General features: G+C 46.9%; 1 protein-coding gene across 1 annotated transcript in view; it reads right to left on the reverse strand.

Moving 5' to 3' along the window:
- Window positions 1-18,692, reverse strand: part of CLPB (ClpB family mitochondrial disaggregase) — a 107,672-nt gene that overhangs the window by 34,868 nt on the left and 54,112 nt on the right. Inside the window, exon 7 of the mRNA XM_066619900.1 lies at window positions 1,294-1,408. Coding sequence (XP_066475997.1) covers window positions 1,294-1,408 — 115 coding nt within the window. The remainder of the gene's footprint in view (window positions 1-1,293; window positions 1,409-18,692) is intronic.

The following is an 18,692-nucleotide window of genomic DNA, read 5'->3' on the forward strand; positions in this document are numbered from 1 at the left end:
CTCAAGCACAGAACTGGCCTTCCTCACTGCCGCTGCACATTGGGTCGACACTTTCATCGAGCTGTCCACCACCACCCCAAGATTCCTCTCCTGATCCATCACAGACAGCTCAGAACCCATTAGCCTATATGTGAAGTTTTGATTTTTGCCCCAATGTGCATTACTTTACACTTACTTACACTGAAGTAAGTCCAGTCAGACACCAGTACCAGCATGGATACCTTGATTGAGTTCTGTCATGGGGTTGATGAGGGCAGCTGGCTTGGGGACCCTCTTTTTATGTCACTAATGGCTTTGTTTACTTTATCAGGAAGTTTCCAAAATGTGGTTTTTTTCATGGGTCAAATGTGGTGTGCAAGCAAGGTGTGGCCACTAAATGGGATCTTCCAAAGGAAAGCCAGGCAAGGCTTCTCCTAAGTCAGTGTCCTAGAGGGGGGCTGGGGGGGGAGGTGATTGCTCAGGCAAATTATACACACGTGGCCTTTGGTGTAGCCTGTGGAATGTAAGGCCTCTTGCCATCATTCCAACTCTAAAGTCACATCATTGGCCTGAATCGTGCTCCCCTGACAGGCACCCAGTGTAAATAAATGTATGTATCCAAATAAAAGCAATGAAAAGAGAGTCAGACAACAGGAAGGAAAACATGATGTTGGAATCAGGCTGCAGAGCTATTCTCCTGCTTCCCCTGGTGTGCAACAGACTTCCTCAGGGTCTCTTTGCCTTAACTGGGTGTGTGGGGAGTCCTCCTGTAACACTCCTGAATATCACATTCTGACGGAAAGGGTAGACCTCCCTCGGGGCTCCAAGCTCCAGGAAACTGAACTAAAACTGCTTTGCATCTTTCTCTAAATGCCACCAAGGCCTGGCCTCAGGCTGACCTCTCAGGGCAAGGAACTGGGACCACCAATGAAGAGTTCCTGCTACAGCCCAATATTTGGCTTCTTTTCTGTAATTCAGTCACTTTCGCTGGCCAAGGCAGCTGACCGCCCCTTAAGCTTTTCTCTGGCTTCTGTTATTTTATGAGGCACTGCCCACAGCAAACTGAACAAATACAATCAAGATCTTTTTCAGAAAAGACCCTGAGATTCTCAGGACACCAGACTCTGATTCAGATGCCAATCAGCTCATGAAGTGCAGCAACGACTACATCCTGCCCATGTCTTCAGTGAAGACCACATCCTCACATCTCCCAGATTTTCTCTTGGTTTCAAGGTCAGAAACTTGCTTTCCAGAGAGAGAGAGAGAGAGAGAGAGAGAGAGAGAGAATAATGAAACAGAACCCCCAGATCTTACCAGCTCCAACAGTAGCTATGGCACTCTCCTGGCCTATGATATGTTCTCGGAGCCTCTGCTCCAGTGGAAACCTTCGCCGTTCCTCTAGTTCTCTCTTGTGCTGCTCTTCCTGCAACTTTGGGAAAGAAAACAAGAATAAGTCATGTTATCGAGGGCAACACTGTTGCTCTTAAGAAGATATCCAAACACCCACAACACACCTGGGGGTATACTGCAAGCCCAGACAGTTTTAGGGTTAACTGAAGATGTTGACACCACATTTTAACCCCAAAGTCATGAAATGCTATCCAGGTTTGCTCCAGAAAATGGGAAGCAGCAATTATACAATACTGAAAATGGAAAGGACTAGAAATGATGTCTAACTGGAATCTGGCAACAATCTTTTGATTCATTTTACTATGTAAACCTCTCTGTTAACTACTCTTGTTGAAAAGTGGAATATAAATATTCTTAATAATGATAATAAAGAAGAAGAAGAGGAGGAGGAAAAAGAAGAAGACAACAAAACACAAAGATTTACAATACAATATGACTGAAAGATCATGGCAGAAGAAGACCAAAGTGATCCTATTAGTGACTGGCACTCTCTTGTATGATTCTAAAAAACCTTGAAGAGCACCTGGACAGCAGAGGGGCCACAGAAATTACCATCAATCAACTGCAAAAAGCAGCTTTACTGGGAACAGCTTACATCTTGCGACAGTATTTATAATATCAAAATGGAATAAAAGCCAGACATCCCAGCCCTTGGGAAAGACTCAATGTCTGGATAAAACAAACCAGGCAATAACACCTACCTACCTGACTGGGCGAAAAACTCAGAATAATAATAGGCATAATTGTACAAAAACGAGACTCAAGGAACTACAAATTGGGTACCACTCAAGGGTATCCCCTGGAATTCACAGGGAGGGAGAGAGGGAGGGGAGACTCCTGAACTTTCCTGCCATGTTCCAATCCAACAGCACTAGATGGACCAATAACCTGACTCAGTTTAGGACAACCTCATGTGCGTTCTCTCCCCAGAGGTCTGAAATAAACATTTTGACAAACAACTAACTAGGACATAGGAGGACCTGCTTCAGCATAGGATGTGGGACCAGGTAATCCATTGAGTCAATGTTTAGGCACTTTCCTAAGGTGAAGGTTGGTTTTGTGGCAGTGGGATCTGCAAAATCCTAATCCGGTTCCCAGCCTTGATCACCCAACACTGGTCCATACAGACTTGTGTCGGCAATATCCTGGCACAAATCTGAACAGACCCAGCAGCCTGCATGGGTTTAGCCTGGGAAATATAGATTTTAATTTATTTAAAAAGTTTCATACTACAATAAATAATACAAAGGAAAGAAATCACATTTTACATTTTTCAATTACAGTCACATTACATCAACTGTTTAACTAGAACACAGATGCATCACGTTATAGGTGGATTCACCCCATCTAACTGCCACCACCATTTTTTCCAAATGTCTCTACCGGTTTTCACCCTTTCGTAAGCCACGACAACGTATACTCTGGAGAACACAAAGCGGACCCATCCCTGTGTGTTGGTGGACTTTTTCTCCTTTATTTCTTTGGATGCCCAGCACAAAAAGGACATACAGATTTATCAATCTTACCGTAGACCACGGCACCTCCCACCTATCGTCTCCTCCCCTCCATTGTCCTGCATTACTCGTCCTCTTGGGTCCCCTCATACCTCCCGCTGGCTCCTTCCCAGAGATGATAGTCTCCCAGGCCTGTTGGGCCAGTATGGGCCACTTAAAGGTCCTCGCTACGCCCCTCCACAACTCCTTCGCTGGCATACACTCTTGGAAATGGGCTACTGTTTCTATCAGCCATGGGACACCTAATGCTCTAGAGGGTCCCAACCCCGAACAGGTCAGCCTCTTGCACCTCTTCTGATCTTCTTGCAACCATAGGTTTGCTGCTCCCACCCTGAGGACCTGATGGAAAGCCCTCCAACTTAAGTCCCATAAACTAAAAGGGATTCTCTTCTCACTAAAGGCACTGTGCGTCACCTTCTCCTGCAAGAGGTACGCTGAAAGGTGCGTCTTATTTTGCTGTTTCTCTTGGTGAGGCCTCATGATAAACTCCTGTACCGTCGTTTCATACACGTAACGCATGAGTTGTTTCCCTTCCAGCCCGCTGGTCTTATATGGCTTGGCCAAGAGCCCCATCTCCTTCATCAGAGTCAGCGCCTCCCTCATGTACTCTGGCAAAGATCATTTTATCGCCTGAGTGAGTACGTACCCCGCCTCTTCTTTCGCCCACCATTTCTGTCCCCGGGTTGTCTTTTCCCAAGTGTCTCCGAATTGGGTCCATACAGATGCAAAGGCTCCCCCTTCCTGTGGCCTCTGCCTCCATTTTGCCCAGTTGCCAAAGTTATAGGAGACAAAGGTCGCCAAGAACAAAGTTCCCAGGGCCCAAACCCCTAGTCCTCCTCCTTTCACTTTCTTGCCATTGCTCGGGCAAGAGGGAAGAAGGCAGTGCCCCACAAGAAAACAAAAACCTGACGGGTAACCTTGTCCACCACCTGTTTCGGCGGAGGATAGATCACCGCCAAATTGGACGCCATCGGAACGCAATACACGTTGATGTAACGTGCCCTCTGGTACAGGATCAAGTTCCATTTTTTCCACTTCTTCATTTTTTCCTCCACCTTAGAGGCCCACAGTTTCCAGTTCTCTTCCCACCCTCTTTGTTTCAGTCCAAAAATTATACCTAAAATTTTAACAGATTCCACCTTTTGAACCTCTTGTTTCCTTTCATCCATTTCAAAAACAGCTCCCATAGCCCTCACCTCTATGTTTTTCCCCCTCGACCCAAAAGAATAACATTTGGTTTTATCCTCGTTTATCACCGCTCCCCCGAGGCCCTGCTGTATTCATCTATTATTCCCTTCAATGTCTCCATCTCACCCACGTCTCTAACCATAACGTACACAGCATCTGCGTGGGCTACCGTTTTTATGGCATTCCCAGCCTCTGCGCTATTTCCTTCCCCACCCGTGGTGATTCCCTTTATTCTGGACTCTGCCTGGAGTATGGCCATCAATGGATCTAGCGCCAAAACACAGAGGAGCAGGCTCAATGGACATCTTGGCGTATCCCTGATTCTATGGGTATGATTTTTCCCTTCCATCCATTTACCTGCGGCATAACCGATGCCTGCTCATACAGAGTTTTTATATAGTTTATGAAAACCTTTGGGACACCATTTGCCATCAGCATTTGCCAGAGATACTTTCTGTTTATTCTGTCAAAGGCCTTAGATTGGTCCATTTGTAGAAGTATCCCTTTCCACTCTCCCTTCTCCACCATCTGAAAGATCTCTCTAACCAGAACTAAGGAATCAGTCATCTTCCTCCCGGGGACAGCACTAGTCTGGGTCCTCACAATCAACTTAGGGGCTATTTTGGAAAATCTGTCATTCAAAATCTTTGCTAAAATCCTATAGTCGATGTTTGTCAGAGTAATGGGCCTCCAGTTTTTAGGCAGAGCAGGTTCCCCCTCTTTATAAATGAAGGATAAGATTCCTCCATAAAAACTATCTCTAAATTTGTCCTCCTCCCGTAAGGCTCTGTTAAAAGCCGTGGCTAGGGGTTCGGTCAGTTCTTTCTGAAACAACTTATAAAAGGTGTAATTTAGTCCATCGGGACCTGGAGCAGCGCCGTCTCTTCCCTTTCTTATCACCTCCAGCACTTCACCTTCTGTTACGGGTTTAGTCGTCTCCTCGGCTTCTTCCTTACTGGGTGAGTCATAGGCATCCCTAGGCATTTTCATCAAAAAGTCAGTCATGGTTTGCTCTTCTATCTTTTTTTCAGCGTACATTTCCTGGTAGTGATTATTCATGACGCTCAACATCTCATCGGTTGAGTATTTTATCTCCTCTCCTCCCGACTTTCGAAGCCCTTCAAAGTCCGCCCCCCTTAGTTTCTTCTCCCAGTCTTCCTGCTCCACAATTGGCCCCTTTGATCTGTATTTCTGCTTTTATATTCTGGCCTCTCTCCTTTTCCGGTGGTATTCTTGGATAATCTTCCCATTTCTCTCTAATTTCTTCTTATTCCATGCCAGTCCTTTGTTGATCCTCTGATGGGCCTTCAGAAAGCCAAAAAGGCCTCTATGGTACTGGGCCAGTTCTTTCCTGTACATGTGCGATGACATCACGATGCACTCGGTCTTATAGGACCAAATGGATGGACCCCACGTCCAGAACTTCTGAGCATTGCTCCTGTCCTCTTCACCCTTAAAATTTAGCTCCTGCAGGATCACGAGGTTGTGGTTCAGACGAATCACGGCGTCAAGAATTTCCTCTCTCCTCTTTTGTTGTCTCAGACCCCTCACATTCCATGTTAATATTTTTAATTTTAACTGAGCCGTTGATATAAAATATAATAAAATAATAGAATTCTAATGAAAAATTACTACTAAAAATCCTACTCAAATAAAATATTTGACTGTTATGGCTTTGGCAATGTCTGATGTGTCCAGTTTGCTTATCTCTGTGCTGTTTCCATCTGTCGCACCGTGTGGTGTGCGTCAGACGGGTCGGATCTTTGAACCTCCATTAATTCTACCTCCTCAGGGTTCAGGTCCTGAGGCGCAGCCCTACGTTCAGCTGAAGCGCGGCCTTCTGCTTCCCGGTATCGAAAGACAGTTCGATCCGCCCCCTTTGTCTGCGGACCAGGTGGACCGGACGGGGGGCTCTTCTCTTTCTGCACTGTTGCATTGGTTTCCTTTCCCGGTGCCGCTTCTCCTCCCTGCAATTCCCCTCGGGCTACCTGTCTTTTGGACACCATCCCCCTCTCTATCTCCTCCTCTAGCCTTGTGGTCTCCTCTTCCAGCCGTGCCAGCCGCGCATTGGTGATCATTATTTCCGCTTCCAGCCTCTTGATCTCAAAGATATTTTCAGTGGAGGGTTTCTTTCTCAGTGTCTCCTGCCACACCTTTAGGAATTTATTGGTTTCAACTAGATGCTTATATTTACTCTCCTGCTCCTTCCACAGGTCCGCAAAAATCTTCTGTTTCATGTCCTCCGGGGGCGGGGAGTCCCTTCTCATCTTCTTTCTTTCCTGGTTTCTTGGTCTTTGAGGCTTAGGGTCTTCCTCCTGTGTCCCTGTCTCCCTGGGGGATTGGCAATGGTCTTTCTCATTTTGCCTTTTCCTGGTCTTCTTTTGTTCACCTGTGCATTCTTTCCTCCGTTCCTTGGATCCTTTGTGTCGACCCTCGTCTTCCTCCATCACCTCTGTCTCTTCCTCCTCTTGCATCTGGAGTACCTGGTACCTGTTGGTCCCCACGGGTGCCTGGGACGGGGTTTCTTGGCACTGCGTTCTAGATCTCATACCGCCTCTCTTCTTCCTACTTGCGGTTTCCCACCGTTCTCGTCTCTGGACGTCCAACTCTCTTTCGTCCGCTCCTCCCGAGCCCTCGGCCGCCAACTCCCTCCTTTCCTCCCTTCCCGAGGGCTCTCTGTCTTCCTCCTCCTCCTCCCATCCCTGTCGCATTGGGTCATCCTTGATTCTCACTGCTGCCGCTCTCTCCATGTCCCTTTGGAAAAACTCCGGGTATCGTTTGTTGAACATGGATTCCGGGCAGTATCTGTAAGCGTGTCCAGACTCGAGGCATAGATTGCAGGTCACCTCTTTACGACACATGCTGGTCCTATGTCCCCTGACCCCACATTTAGAGCACAGCTGTGATAAGCAATTTTTCCTAATGCGGTCAAATGCCCCACATTGAAAGTATGCCGGGGGCTGGCCGCTATACCTGGTGGTGCCTCTGTCTGCTCCCATGAAGAAATACCTTGGGAGGTGCCTGATTTGGCCCGTTTATGGATCCCTCTCCAGCGAAATAATCGCCCTAAAGTCCCCCGTCCAATACCCTCGGTTGTCTCCTTTTCTGGTGACATTACCACTCTGCACCTCTGTTTTAGCCAGCAGTTCAGATCCTCCACTGGGATAATAGTGGTTCTAAAGAACACCGTTAAGACCTTTGTTTCTCCTCTGAAGAGTGGGATGACGTTGTACTCTTGCAGAAAGCTGGCATTACACTTCGAAGCGGCTCTGCAGAGCTCCCAGAAGTGCTGATAGGCCCTTTCGGAGACGAAACAAAGGTCTGTCTCCTTCATTCCTGGTGGGATGATAATCGCCAGGATTTCTTCTTTTGGGAAATTCAAATACCTTTCCAAGAACTCTATTTCTACATAATCCCTAGACAGTTTCTGCTCCACCTCCTGCCCTTTATATTGCATTCGGGCTACAAAATGCTGCCGTGGGTCTTTTCCCTCAGCACGGATTCGTAAAAACTTTCCAAAAACGTATCATCTTCAAACAATTCCATCTCAGGGACCCAGGGGGCCCCTCTGTTTGAAGGGTTTAGCCTGGGGCAAGGGTACAAATGTTTCCTTAGCCTGTGGAGGCCTCTAGAGGCCAACCCCCCCCCCCCCCAGGATCCAGTGGGCACCACACTGACACCACTGCATTGCTGCACAATAAGTTAGTTAGGATTGGGCTGATAATGGAAAAGTTTTACACATAGCATATAAGCAATTTATGGAATCCAGAACCATGAGAGGAGGTGATGGCCAAGTTTAGGCAGCTTCTGAAAAAAATGACAAATTCCAGGAGGAAGAAGAGGAAAGTTCTCGCAATGGCTTTGGGCCAAGACAGCTCAATGTTTCTGATGCTATGAGATGGCCCACTGCAACTTCTAGACTGTCTGACCAACTGTACAGAGCACAGTGGCAAGTAGGTTTCTTTCCTGTCCAACTCGAAGTGCTCTGGGCGAGTTCCGAAGCATTCTGATTTCTCCTGAAAACATTCCCATGAGCTTGGCTTAATGTGAGCCAGGATCCTCCACAGCTTAGCCTCCAAAACAGACTGCAATGCAAGGCTTTGACTATGGAACATGCAAACAACTGTTGGAGAAGAGAGTGTTTTTGAGCATGTGCAAAGTGCCCTTCCCACAAAACAGTTACAAATTGCTGCCTGTGCTGGGGAAATTATGACATGATTTCATAATGGAAGCAATGATTGCATCTTTGAGCCAAGAGAGACTCTTATTTCAGGAACTACGCATGGCTCACAAGACGATATCTCGTTGGACAGAAGATGCTAAGAACAAGCAATAGTGGTGGACATGCCCTCTCTGAGGGGTCCACGCCACTGCATGGACCTCTCTGGCAGCTGTGTGGTGTTGTGACTCTACCTCTGAACATTCAGCAATGACATCATCACCAAACTTCTGGCTTGCCACATTCTGCGAAGCTTGGCTGGGAGGTGCCTGGCCACTCGGCTGAGCACCTCAGAGGGAACACTGACCGGCGGCAGAGCCTGTGGCATTAGAACTTTCCCATTGATATTCAACAACTGGCATTGGGAGGCTTCTCGACAACATGACCAGCACTAATAATTATCATGTCACCTGCCTGGCTGAGAAACCAAATCCAATGGCCAGTCTGCTGGTGTTTTCCTGTTACAGTGGTGGCCTTGACAGAAGTAAAAAAAATAAATAGTAACCAATCCAATTTTAGCTGCTGCTATCCGTCTACTGTGTAACCAAGACACCCCATCAGTCCTGATATTTCAATATGGAGCAATAACTTTCTTGCTGATCCCAGTGGAATGGCACTTGCTGGATTGAATGCAGAGCGCCAGTGGTGTCGCTCCCCCAGGCTCTGTATATATCACGGGCTTCAAACTACTTCAGCCCCATCTATATATCTATGTCTTTCTAAATATATAGGCCAATTCTTTTTTCCCCCTGCCTTTTTAAAAACATTTTTTTAAAGGAATATAATACATAAAAGCTGCTCTGTCATAATAAAAATGATCGGATATGACTGATGCGTCGGCAGAAGGAGTTGGAGAAAAGCATAGGAGTAGTGAGAGTAAGAGGGTAGACCTAATGAGCAAAGGCCCTTTCCCTGGGCACTCTGGAGTGCCAAACACAAGAATGTCATATTCTCAGGAACTGGGCACTCTCTCAAAGTGCAGAAACTTAGGGCTGGCTACTGAAACTGACAGGCAGACTAAAAGGGTGGACTTTTTTCATACAACACACAATCAACCTGTAGAACCCACTGCTAAGTCATATCGTGATGGCAAAAACCTAAAATATTCAACTTAAGTGGCAATCCTATGCACACTTACCTAAGAATAAACTCCAAAGAGCTTATTTCTTAGAACACACACATAGGATGGGGCTGTAAATTAATTGTTCAAATTGAAATACTTCTTTACTACTAAAGGAATACAAAGTGGTTCACAAACAAGACAAAACAAAACTTCTAAAACATAGAACAGGACACTAAAAAACAAACAACCCAAATCACAGAAACCTACCATAGGCCCACAGCATGAAACTCACACATTATTGAAAGAACAGTCAAAATTCTGTTCCCTCCCAAAACTAAACACCTTCAAGATTCTAACCTCCTGTTTGAGGGCAACGGGATTGAGTAGGTGGTAACATCTAACTGACTGCGCAAAAATCTCCAGGATTGTCAGTTCAACTCCAGGATTGTCTAGATCCCTTTTAATTCCATTGTAGGCCTAGCCTTGGGACAGAAGTAGCTTTAGTTGCCCTGGTGAATGATTTACACCAGGTACTGGACAGTGGAGACATGTTCGTATTGGTCCTGCTCGACTTCAGCAGCTTCTGACACCACTAACCATGCTGTCCTCAGGGCCATTTGGCTGGGTCAAGTCTTGGAGGCCCTGCTTTGCAGAGGCTCTGATGCTTCCTGGCTGACAGGTCCCAAAGGATGGTATTGGGAGATACCTGTTTGGCACCCTGGCTTTTAGCATGTGGAATGCTGCAGGGTTCCCTCTTCTCCTCCCTGTTGAACATTTACAGGAAACCATGCAGAGAAGTTATCCAAGTATCATCCAAGTATTTGGAATTGAGTATCATCAATATGCGGCTGACAGCCAGCTCTACCTTTCTCTATCAATTGTTGGAAAGTAGATGCAACTCCCTCTGCACGACACTAGGGGACAATGTAGTTCAGGAGGCAGTTGACTCAGAGGCTACTTTGCTCTTGCCCTCTTTGACCTGTGGGGACGCATCCCTACCTGGCTTCTTCTTTCCTTCTCTCTCTTTCCTCCTGATCTTCCAAAGTGTGAGCAGCTCCCTCCATGAGCTCTGGAGTCCACCATTCCCTGACATCTCACAGACATATGTGAGGGAATCACTCTAGGATTCCCTGTTCCAAAGTTTAGGACCTGTACAGTCAACAAAGATGTGCAAGCTTGTGAACTATAAACTTGTAAACAATTTATACTTCAATTTTTTTTACTGCCTCTGTTCCTAACCCCTGCTAACTGGGTAAAAGGCACTTTTTCAAGTGGGTGCTCCTCTTTTATTTAGCAGGGGGAGAGTAACTGGCCCTCCTCACCCCAGCACTGTCTTTTCCATGGGCTGTCTGTTGGTGTTCTTTTGCATCCTTTTAGATTGTGAGCCCTTTTGGGTCAGGGAGTCATTAGTTGTTTGTTTGATTTTCTCTGTAAACCGCTTTGTGAACTTTCCAATTGAAAGGAGGTATATAAATACTGTTAATAAATAAATAATAATATTTTATTGCTAGCGGAAAACTAGGAGCTGTGGTGGTAGGAAACAAACGGAAAGAGGATCTTCCACTATGCTTGATGTAGACCTTTTTTCCTAGGGAAGGTCTGGAAGGTCACTAACGCCAGGGAAGGCATTGAAATCCTGCAGCATTCTCTGGAGGCACTGCAGAATTAGATCTGGGTTAACAAATGGAAATGATATCCAGATACCACAGAGGTCCTCTTGGTTCAAAAATCAAAAACTCAGGTGCTGCATCATTAACCTGTTCTGAATGGGGTTGCACTCCCTCTGCCAGAGCAGGATCACAGCTTGGGGGTCCTACTGGATTGCCAAGTTGCTGTGGTGGCTCTGGGAGCCTTTGCCCACCTTAGCTAGTACACCAGTTGCAGTCATACTTGAGTTGATTGGACCTAACCACAGTGGTTCATACCTTGGTGACATCAGGACTTGATTACTGTACCATGCTCTATATGCGCTGCCCCTGAAGATGGATATCACACCTCCCCTTAGTCCTCTTCTCCAGGCTAAACATACCAAGCTCTTTTAACCTCTTGTCACAGGTTTCCAGATCCCTCACCACCTTTGTCGCTCTCCTCTGAACCCAGTCCAGCTGATGTACCTAACAGTAAAATGCAAAATCTGATGACACTGGCCACCAGAGCCTCCATGAGCAGGACTGGATCCAGGAGTACACCCAGGCTGCAAAACCGGGCCTTCAGGGAGAGTGTGGTCCTTTCAAGAACAGGCACCCTCATCTCCACACAAAGGGCAGCAACAACCCTGATCTGTTGGGATTCTCTTTCAGTTTACTTGCCTTTATTCAGACCAAGACAGCTTCCAAGCAGGTACCCAGCAACCACGTTTCAACTAGTGACTGACTAGTTGAACATGATTGTGTTGGTTGTCATCTGTACACAGATGACATTCTGAACTTTTTGCCTTCTAAACATTTTTTTCCCCAGGAGCTTACCCTAAGCATAAAATTGTGAAGGTGACAAGAGGTATATTTGCAGAACAATCCTGTGGGCCTGAGCACAAGCCGCTTGTAACTACCTTCTGGGCATGCTAACCCCTGCTAATTGGGTAAGAGGCACTTTTTCAAGTGGGTGCTCCTTTTTTTAGCAGGGGGAGAGTAACTGGCCCACCTCACCCCAGCACTGTCTGTTCTAATGGCTGTCCGCTGGTATTCATTTGCATCTTTTTAGATTGTGAGCCCTTTTGGGACAGGGAGCCATTTAGTTATTTGATTTTTCTCTGTAAACCGCTTTGTAAACTTTTAGTTGAAAAGCGGTATATAAATACTGTTAATAATAATAATTAATAATGATGTTCATATCAGAAGGAACAGAGCCACAAACAAAGCAGTGCCATTGACCCCTGTCCACTGACGCGGCCCAGAAGGACGCTGGGTGACAGTACTTATCTTTTCATTTCAACTTCCCTTTCACTGGGTTGCATCCAAGTGACTAACAAAGAACATAAAAACAATTTATCACAAACACAGATTTGACAATTTAAAATACTAATGACAGCCAGACAGAAACAGCACTCCAGCAGCAGCAAACATAGGAACAGCTCAGCTTCATAATCCAAAGCCTGCCCAAACAAATGCACTGAGTGCCTTTATAACAGCAAAGAGACAGATGGCCTCCCAAACGAACTGAGACGGAGTTCCAAATCCAGGAGGTTCTCATGGCAAAGACCCTGTCTGGAGAAGTATCTGCCAAGAGATTAGCTGAAACCAGTAGAGACACACACCCCATCAATCTCCAGATGAAGATGTCATGTCAGAGCCACTCCCATCCTGAAAGTTGGTTGAAAAACAGACTGAAGAGGACCGAGAAAACCACCCAGAAAAATCTAGGGTTGACCTACTACCACGAACTCTTTAACCTTGCCCATAAACAGTAAATGAGAAACTGGTAGGTTTCTTTGGGGAAGGGTTCTTTCCACCTCCTTTGCCACCTCCTTAACACCTGTACAGTTGGCCCCATTTGCCTTCTAAAGAAAGGCACAGATGATCTCCCATCAAGCTGTGAGTTCACTAGGGATCAGAGCAAACTTCATGCCTGAAGACAGGTTCCATTTACTCTGCCAAGAGGCCTCACCTTGAGATGGCAACAGTAGACTCCTCAGGCCATGTAATTGTGTTCCCCATTTTTATCATTTATTAAGGACACTGGTACCCCTCCCAGTCACAGTTCTATTTATAGGAAGCTTTGCTGAGAAAGAAGAGGTCCCAAAGGTCAAGAGCAAAAGAGGGATTACCCATTTGCTAAGAACCTGAGAGAGGCTTCAATCTCTCTAACCCAGGAAAAGGAAATCTCTGAAAAAGTTATGGATTCTCAACACCTGCCACAACAGTAAAGACTGTTCCTTGGATGAGAGATTTAGTTCAGAAGACCTTAAGGAAGGAAGGGCCAGTGAAGCAGTTCCAAGATATCCAAAGGACACAGTCTTGTCTTGGAAACTTTCAAGAAAGGAGATTCTTCCCAGACAGCTTAAGAACATAGAAAGAGACCTGCTGGGTAAGACCAGGAATACACCTAGCCAGTATCCATTTGTCCACTGTGACTAACCAGATGTATGTGAGGTCCACAAGCAGAGTTTGAAGTCCAGAGCCCTCTACCATCATTGTTCTTCAGTAACTGGCATTTTAGAGGTGGGTAGACTGTCTCTGCAGCTGGAGAATCCATAGAAGCCTCATGATGAGCAGTCATGGATAGACTTTTCCTCTGTGAATTTGCCTAATTTCAACATTACTTTAAAGCCATAGAAGCCAGTGGTCATCATCATATCTTTTAGCACGTCCTTTCTTTTGTCTGTCCTGACTCTAGCGCCAATTATTTTATGCGGGTGGCATTACAAAAGGAGAGGAAGAGTGCAATCCTATCCTGCACTGGAACAACCAAGCCAAGAAGCTTGCGCTGTATCGAGCACAGGTTAGGGGTCCAAAGTGGCTCGGCCAGAGGTAAGGGAAAATTTTAACCCTTACCTCTGGGTAAGCCACCCTGGCCCAAAGGGTCTCCTCAAACTTGCGCCACCTCCTGAGGTGGCGCAAGTTCAAGAAGAGTGGAGCAGCTTGAAGTCGCTCTGAGCTACCTGGGAATGGGGGTTGGGATCTGGAATAACTGCTGGGTCCCAGTCCCTCCTCCAGCTCCCCACCTGCCCGCCCCAAGGGCTGCTTCCCACCTGCCCTCCCTTCCCCTGCCCCGGAACGCCTCCCTCCCACCTCCTCCCTGCCCATCCTAGAGTCTTGTGTTGGCCTTCCTTGGCTAATGCAAGACTTGGTGCCTCCGTCAGCGCAGAAGCTTGTGCCAGCTTGTGCCACCAGCTGGCACGTCTCCTTGCGCCGGCTTTGCCAATTCACGAGGAGGCGCAAACGTGCCTTACAGCATGTTTGCAACCCTCCTGGGCTGGTGCAAGGGAATTGCGCCGGCCCAAGTACTTCTCTGGATTGTGCCCAAACTCTCCTTCTATTCAACCAAGGATCCATCATAATTTTATAGATCTCTATTATGTCTCTCTTTTGACACTATGAATAAGTTTCAAAACTTTGGCCTTTCCTAATAGAGAACATGTTCCATAGCTGGACTTTTCTGATACATGTACTTCAATCTACCTCCTTATGCTTTGAGCCCTATGGATTCTTTTCCAGTCTGTGGCAGAAAGAGTGGATGACTGCTCCTGTCCACTTGGGACAGGAACCCATCAAGTTGGCCACCCTTGGTAGGGAGAGAGAGTTCTCTACTCAAGTGCAAGCTTGCAGGAAGGATGAGCTAAACCTCTTGCTTCAGGTTCCGGACGAGATGGTCTTCAAATTCATGAAGGTGTCCAGAATTCTGTTCAGGGAGGCAAGTGGACTACCTATGGATACCACAACCAGCACCCACATAAGGCAAAATAACACAGGCACTGTGGCTTCTTATGTGAGCTGCACCACTACCACGCACTTGGGAGAAAGTCCTCGGCACTCACTATGTACAAGCCAATGGTAGCACAGTTGTGTGAAGGCCTGCTGCTTCCTACCAGCAGCAGAAACCTTCGGACTAAAATGCAAGGCAAATCAATCATTCTTCCACAGCAAGGGCAAAGTCACTGACAAATATATCATTCAGGATGCTATGTGGGCACCTACGTGTTTTAGAACTTTTAATGTCAGCAATTTTTAAAAATAGACATTTTCCTTTCTGTATGTAACACTGGCGCCCATGAGGTTCTAAAGTGCCCTTAAACTTACAAATGGTAGAAAAGTGTCTTTAGTGTTCTTATCATGTACAGGATGGGGAACCAAGAGGAAGAAGCAGCAGCAGAAGCAGATCGGCTAACTCAGTTGGTAGAGCCCGAGACTCTTAGGGTAGTGGGCCTGTGACCTGTGCTGGGCACATGCTTAAGATACAGTAGAATTGAAGATGAAATATCAAGTCCTGTGAGTACAACTGGAGTCTCTCTGGGAAAAGATGGTCAATACTGTGTCAACTGCCATTGAGCCCGTGGAGCAGTGCCTGGAAGCCTGAAGAAACACCTCCACATTTGTGGCCTTGAGCCAATTCCACCAGCTCAGTTCCAGAAAACAAATGTTGCTGGGAACAGCAGGAATCCTACAAAGATATCTCTGTGATTCCCAGGATCTTTGCTGGACCCCGAATTGCAGACTATCACCAGTCCAGCATAGGCTGTGATGACATGTAGTATAATAACAATGAATATCCCGGGAAAGACTCTGGGAAAGAATTCATCAGGTCAATCCAGCCACCAACATCTGGCAGGCTGTGCACAAGAGCCACCACAACAGCCACTCCCCCATTTTCTGTCCTGCATCTTGTCCTCTTAGATTGTGACGTCTGAAGGCAGAGCTTGCACTGTTGCTTACGCTGCTGCATACAGCTCGGCTATTTTAAGTGCTTTAAAAATTAATCATAATCAACTGAGTGGCAAAAAAAGACAGGGAGAGAAGAACCGTCTTTCTCCTCAGTCCTTCCAGAAGGTTCCAAATCACGACCTGTGGTTGCACAGGCATCATTTCAGGGATGCCTTCCATCACCTAAACCAGGGGTGACCAAAGTTTTTGGCAGGAGGGCCACATCATCTCTCTGACACTGCTTCGGGGGTCAGGGAAAGAAAGAATTGATTTACATTTAAAATTTGAATAAATTTACATAAGTTTACATAAATGAATATATTAAAGATGAACTTCTATGAATGCATGAAGGTCTCCCAATAGCTCAAGGACTATAAAAGGCCTTGCACAAAGCAAAGCTGGCCTTTCCTTTGCTGCCACTACTGCCTCACAGACATGAAACAGCAAGCAGTGGAGGAAGCCCTCATCCCACAGTCAAACAGTTGCCTTCACACTGAGAGCAGTTGTGTCGAGCCAGTGCGGGCTGCAACAAATCTCTGGAGGGCCAGAGGCTCATTGGAGACTGGGGGCTCCCTGAGGGCCGCATTAAGAGGCCTTGAGGGCTGCATGTGGCCCCAGGGCTGGGGTTTGGGCACCCCTGATCTAAACTGAGAAACTGGCCTCTAAAATACTCCTCACAAGCTCCTGTTGACTGTCCACAGATGATGTGGCTGTTCCATCTCCACCTTGTCACTGATTCCTTTGAAGACCTTTTAGCCTTTACCAGCTTCTTCATGAGAGGGAAGGATAAATGACAGAAAAGCACACCAATTCCTCTGGTCTCCCCTCTTTCTCAGGCCAGGCAAAAGGCTGGTCAGAGGCTTTTCCCAGCAAAAGTAGCAACCACCACCACTCTGGAAAGCAGGTAAGAAGGCAGCTCTCTGCCCAGGGACAGCCTATCTGCTGGTCTAGGTGCCAGTCACTAGTTCACTTTACTTCAGACTCAGGTGGCTTCCGAACCCACCCAGCATAAGCAAGCAGGAGACCTTTCCTAAAAACACACTGTATTCACATATGAACAATCTTGGTTGCTCCGTCACTGATGCATGCAAATAAAATTGATGGGCTGCATCTCTCCTGTTAATAGTGCCACCAATTCATTCGCCAGCAGTGATTAAAATGGGCAATAAATTCTCAAAGACTCTCGGCAGGCTGCAAAGCGGGACTGGCAACCCTTCCACCACCACCACGTCCCCCTCAGCTGTATATTCATCACTGAGCAGCCCTGAAGAGTGTCAGATTTTATACATACAGCACCATTTCCATAAGCAATACCTATCTATGCATCTTTCTCTGCTTATCAAGCACCCCGTGCATGATAAGAACACTAAAGACACTTTTCTAACCATTTGTAAGTTTAAGGGCAGCTTTGCAAGATGGAGGAAGGCCCCAGAGACCTGTTAAACTTAACAAGTTCTCTCTCTCCCCCCTTAGAGATTTAAGCATGCAGCTCATGATACTGCCAATGGAACAGCTGCTCTGTGACTACAACCCCTTCCTAACAGCATCCTTGGTGGTTGTGGGTTGCCATATGCTCAGAAGAGCTCCCTCAGAGCAGCTCCATACAAAAGCCAGCCCTGAAAAACTGTCCCTCGTGTGGCACAAGTGCAGAGTGGCAGAGCAAATGAGCATTGCCTGGTGCAATGGAACCTCTCCAGTCAGAGTGCATGTGTCCACATGTGGGAGGGGGCAAGCTCCAGCAACAGCTGGAATATCTCCAGGCCTGACCCTTGGTAGCCATGCCAAAGCTCAGGCCAGAAGGAGAGCAATGGAGTAACAGATTTGTTTGCAGTTGTGACACTGTGATTTTATAGTCAAGGAAATGAGAGGATCCTCATTTCTGGAAGGCTGCTAGGATTTGGCAGACAAAGGTATACACAGAAGGAAAGTCGGTACTGGGGAGACCAGGAAGGAGGAGGACTGGGAAGCTTATTTGCTCCTGAGTGGTTTCCTCTGGGCTGCAGAGGGTCAGGTGAGTAGCACGCAGTGCCTAAGTAGTTTGTGCAATCCATTACCACAAGATATGGTGAAAGTGCCTGGCTTGCATGGTTTTAAAAGAGAATGGGTGGGGGATGGGTCTATCAATGTAATCAATGTTTCAATGTAAGTAAATGTAAAGTCATGCACATTGGGGCAAAGAATCAAAACTTTACATACAGGCTAATGCAGTGTTTCTCAAACTGTGGGTCGGGACCCACGTGGTGGGTCGCAAGCCAATTTCAGGTGGGTCCCCACTCATTTCAATATTTTCTTTTTAATATATTAGACTTGATGCTACCATGGTATGTGACTGTATTTGGGGAAATGCTGGACTAGGTAGGCCTCCTTGGACCAAATCCAGAGGGCTTTTCTTTCATTTTTATGTGATGAAGTAACCTGTCCCCTCATAAGAACATAAGAACAGGCCCACTGGATCAGGCCATAGGCCCATCCAGTCCAGCTTCCTGTATCTCACAGTGGCCCCACCAAATGCCCCAGGGAGCACACCAGATAACAAGAGACCTCATTCTGGTGCCCTCCCTTGCATCTGGCATTCTTGTAGTGGGGGATTCGATTATTAGAAACATAGAGAGGGGGGTTTGCGACGGATGTGAGGACCGCATGGTGACTTGCCTGCCTGGTGCGAAGGTTGCGGACATCACTTCTCGTCTAGACAGGCTAGTAGACAGTGCTGGGGGAGAGGTAGCGGCTGTGGTGCATGTCGGCACCAACGACGTGGGCAAGTGTAGCTGGGAGGTCCTGGAGGCCAAATTTAGGCTTTTAGGCAGGAAGCTGAAAGCCAGGACCTCAAAGGTAGCGTTCTCTGAAGTGCTACCTGTTCCACGTGCAGGGCCAGCTAGGTAGGCGGAGATCAGGGGTCTCAATGCGTGGATGAGACGGTGGTGTAGGGAGGAGGGGTTTAGATTCGTTAGGCACTGGGGAAC

The sequence above is a fragment of the Tiliqua scincoides genome, chromosome 3 (assembly GCF_035046505.1).
Source record: "Tiliqua scincoides isolate rTilSci1 chromosome 3, rTilSci1.hap2, whole genome shotgun sequence".
In the NCBI taxonomy this organism is placed as follows: Eukaryota; Metazoa; Chordata; class Lepidosauria; order Squamata; family Scincidae; genus Tiliqua; species Tiliqua scincoides.